The sequence below is a fragment of the Candoia aspera genome, chromosome 2 (assembly GCF_035149785.1).
Source record: "Candoia aspera isolate rCanAsp1 chromosome 2, rCanAsp1.hap2, whole genome shotgun sequence".
Taxonomy (NCBI): Eukaryota; Metazoa; Chordata; class Lepidosauria; order Squamata; family Boidae; genus Candoia; species Candoia aspera.
This window is the reverse complement of record NC_086154.1, coordinates 151,224,610-151,228,239: the sequence shown is the minus strand read 5'-3', so window position 1 is coordinate 151,228,239 and position 3,630 is coordinate 151,224,610. Positions and strand designations below refer to the sequence as shown.

Genomic DNA, 3,630 nt, shown 5'->3' with positions numbered 1-3,630 from the left:
CTATTTGGAGGAATGTTTCCCGGACTACCTTTCCTGGTGTCCTTATTTCCCGGAGAATCCCCGTTCTCCCCGCTAGGCCTAGATTTCCTGTTTCCCATTCTGTCTACCCAAGACTTTGACTTTCACCCGCTAACCAACACTTCGTCCTTCTCTGACTGTTTCCCTCGCGGGAGAACAGAATTGCAGATCCGGACTCCACACTCACTTCATACACCATTGTATGTCTCAACCACACACTTTCAAAGTCTCACCGAGGGTCCCACCCTCACAGAATGTCCCAACCACCAGGGAAGTACTTAAGTCCAATTTTCCTTGCCCTGGTCCCGACCACCAACTTAAGTACTTATAGTCCCCTTTTTCCTTACCTTGGCTCGTGCACGAGGTCTGCCTGGCTGCCGCGGTTATATGCCTACTTCCTTTTTCTTAATGCCCTTCTGCTACTTCGCAAGTACATTTTCCTGTGATTCTCTGTCATTCGGAGATGTTGGACCACTGACCCTTGTTGCACAGGACCACTGAACTCAGTGGGACATGTCTTCTCAGCTGTCAGGGCAGAGCTTCAAACTCTGAAGACTTTTGCATCCCGGACAAGCCCCCAGTTGTGAGAAATGCAGCTCACAGAATAAATTTGACAAGGTCTTGAGAAGCAGCAGAAGCAAACTTTATTAATACGTTCTTGCAAGGACGGGTGGCTAGCAAAGTAGGCACACCCCATGAACACAAAGCACACAGTTTTATTCCCTATCCCGGCCGTTAGAAGCCCTCCTCCTGTTCCCCACTGGATAGGTGCTAAGGAGTGTACAGCCTATCCGAAATGCCTGATCACACCACGTGAATCTCTGCCCCTGTTTATATCTCCCATTCCCCACTTTTCACCTCCCCCAGTCCCTTATTTATTCTTTCCCTTATAGGGCAGCTAGCTTCCTTGGAGCAAGTAGGTCCGGGTCATTTTTGACCGCAAAGCTTGCTAGAACTGTCTCTGAGCATATTTTCAGCAGTGGTTAAGCATCTTATTTCCTTTACACCTGTGAAGGTAGGGAAACAGTCTCCTGTTCACCCAACCACACCCCACATCCTCTGCACCACAGGTCTTAGTTTTACAAAACTATTTACTGAAAAAGCAAGCTTAGTTTTACAATTTACTGGAAAAGCAGGCTTTCTTCCATTGCAAAAACAACATTCCATCATTCCTCACAATGGGTTGGGGAAGGCAATGTCACAGGCACATGGCAGAATTAATATGTTGCCAGGGGGCATTTGTACTCCCTAATTTAAGACTCTGCTCTTACATCAAACAGCTGGTATAGAAGGACATGCCACCCCTTTAGCAGCAATGCTGAGCCTTGCCACACTGCAACACAGGAGGGCTGGAAGATGAGAGGCCCTCTGAATATGGCTAAATTACACTCTCCAGCATCTCTGGCCACTGGCCAGGCTGGCTGGGAATTCTGGGCACTGGAATCCAGCAGCATCAAGAAGGCCCAAAGGTTTCCAACTCGGACTGCAGTAGACAGCTTCCCAGTAAATAGCAACTCCAACTAGTAGCCAAATATATTGTCATCACTGGCCTTGGTCGCCATAAGGAGGGGGCTGGTTGCAATGACGCAGTTCCACATTCTTCTCTTTTGCTTGTAGCTCCTTCTGCCGCTGTAAACCTCTGCAGCAACATTTGGGCATGCTCTTAGCTAGGGCTGCGTAGATGAATGGGTGGATGCAAACATGAAAGTGAACTAGGATCTTGGCTATTTGGTAGACGATGACGAGGGACAGGCTGCACCTGCTGTGCATACGATTAGCAAGGTTCATATTGCGAAGGACGTGAAAAGGCAAGTAGAAGAGGGCATAGAGGAGCACAATGGTGGAAATCAGTATCTTCACTTTGCACTTTTCCTCCCTGGTGGTCCCGTGACTGCGTCGAATGGCACAAACAATGGCCACACAAGAGAAAAGAGTCAGGAGAAAAGGCAGTCCGCAGCCAAAAGTCAGGAGGAACAAGCTGTACGGCCAGTAAGCACGCAATTCTGAATCACGAGCACTTCCTAGGCAATGCGTGGCATTGTCTTTTTTTTCCAAGGAGGAGAAATGAAGGACGGGGGCAGAGATGGCCATCGCCAGCAGCCACACCGCCCCGCTGACAAGCTTGGCATGGAAGGGCTCGATGCGCTCGTGGGCAAAGAAGGGGTGGACGATGGCGATGTAGCGGTTCAGGCTGATGCAGGTGATGAAAAAGGTGCTGCTGTACAAGTTGAAGAAAAAGACAAAGCGGTCCAATTTGCAGAAGAAGGAGTTGTACTTCCAGTCCTTGGGGGGGAAATAGTAAGCAGCCAAGGGCAGCAAGGATATGGCATAGAAGAGGTCACAGAGAGCCAGGTTGAAGGAGTAGATGATGCCGGAATGCCAGGTGCGTTGGCAGGTCACAAAGTAGTAGATGGTAAAGCCGTTCCCAACCACAGCGAAAAGGAACTGCAGAACTATGATGACCCACAACTGTTCCTGGAAGTGGTCCAGTTTGTCCCTACAGCTTGGGTCCATCCTGGAGAAAGCCGGACGGGCCAGACGAGAGACTTCCGTGGCCGCCTGTCTGACTGCAGACAGAGAACAGGAGTGAGCACGTCATGAGGAATGCTGGCACCTGCCATTTCAACCATAGCTTTCTTAAAAAATGACTGGCCACCTCCAGCTTAGGCTTATAGCCCCCCTTTTGTTGTCCTGCTTGGAATAGGTGCCTGTTTGGTAAACAGAATTTCCACCAAGTTTCATGTGATTATGGCGGTTATATAGAAATAAGGGAAAACGAAAGAGAAAATTCACAAAACTGAAACAACTCTCATATACCGTCAAAACCAATTTTGCCTATGTATTCATGATCTGCTGTGCAATCAGATTAATGTATTAGTCAGTTTACTGATCACTGGAAAAAATTAGGAATTCAGCATATAAACAATACATAGTCAAAATATGAAAGTCCTCCAGCTGGGACTTCCATAGATAAAATCCTTCTTCAGATCTACCAAGCTGTGTTTTTCAGGTCATTGTACAATTAATTAATGGACAATGGATGTCCCTTTATAGGATCAATTTTGGGGATAGGCAGTATTCATTACTAGTATCTTCCTGTTAGTTCCCAGAATGAATTTTAAAAATGCATTTACAAAAAAAAAAAAAGAGTCTTCCAGAACAGGTTAATATGTGGAATAGCTTCTGCCTTGAAGTACAGGTAGTCCTCAGCTAATGGCAGTAATTTGGACCAGAATTTCCATCGATCGGTGATGTAGTCATAAAGTGCGACTTCACATGACCATGCCGCTTAGCAACAGCAGTTCTGGGAGTCCCTGGTTACTGGCATTGAGGACTGTGTGGGACATTAAGTGAGGACTTCGCATGATCGTGACTTTCAACTTCCTGCTGGCTTCCCCATTGACTTTGTGGGAAGCCAGCAGGGAAGGTCACAAATCATGATCACATGACTGTGAGACACTGTGACAGTCAGAAATCTGGGGTGGGTTGCAGAGTGCCTGGATCATGATCACATGATCATGGGGGGAGCGCTGCACAGGCTGGAACTTCAAGGACTGGTTGTAAGTACCACTTGTTGCAAGTTCAAACAGTCGCTGAACAAGTGGTTGTTAA

At 47.4% G+C, this 3,630-nt stretch overlaps 1 protein-coding gene across 1 annotated transcript; it reads right to left on the bottom strand.

Moving 5' to 3' along the window:
- Positions 1-1,202: 1,202 nt before the first annotated feature.
- Positions 1,203-2,579, bottom strand: P2RY11 (purinergic receptor P2Y11). The gene has a single exon (XM_063294307.1). The coding sequence runs from the start codon at positions 2,530-2,532 to the stop codon at positions 1,561-1,563; it is 972 nt and encodes a 323-aa protein (XP_063150377.1). The 5' UTR covers positions 2,533-2,579; the 3' UTR covers positions 1,203-1,560.
- Positions 2,580-3,630: the final 1,051 nt, after the last annotated feature.

What these genes read in the sequence shown, in the direction of transcription:
- P2RY11 (XM_063294307.1), bottom strand. Translation starts at nt 2,532, where the DNA reads ATGGACCCAAGCTGTAGGGACAAACTGGACCACTTCCAGGAACAGTTG.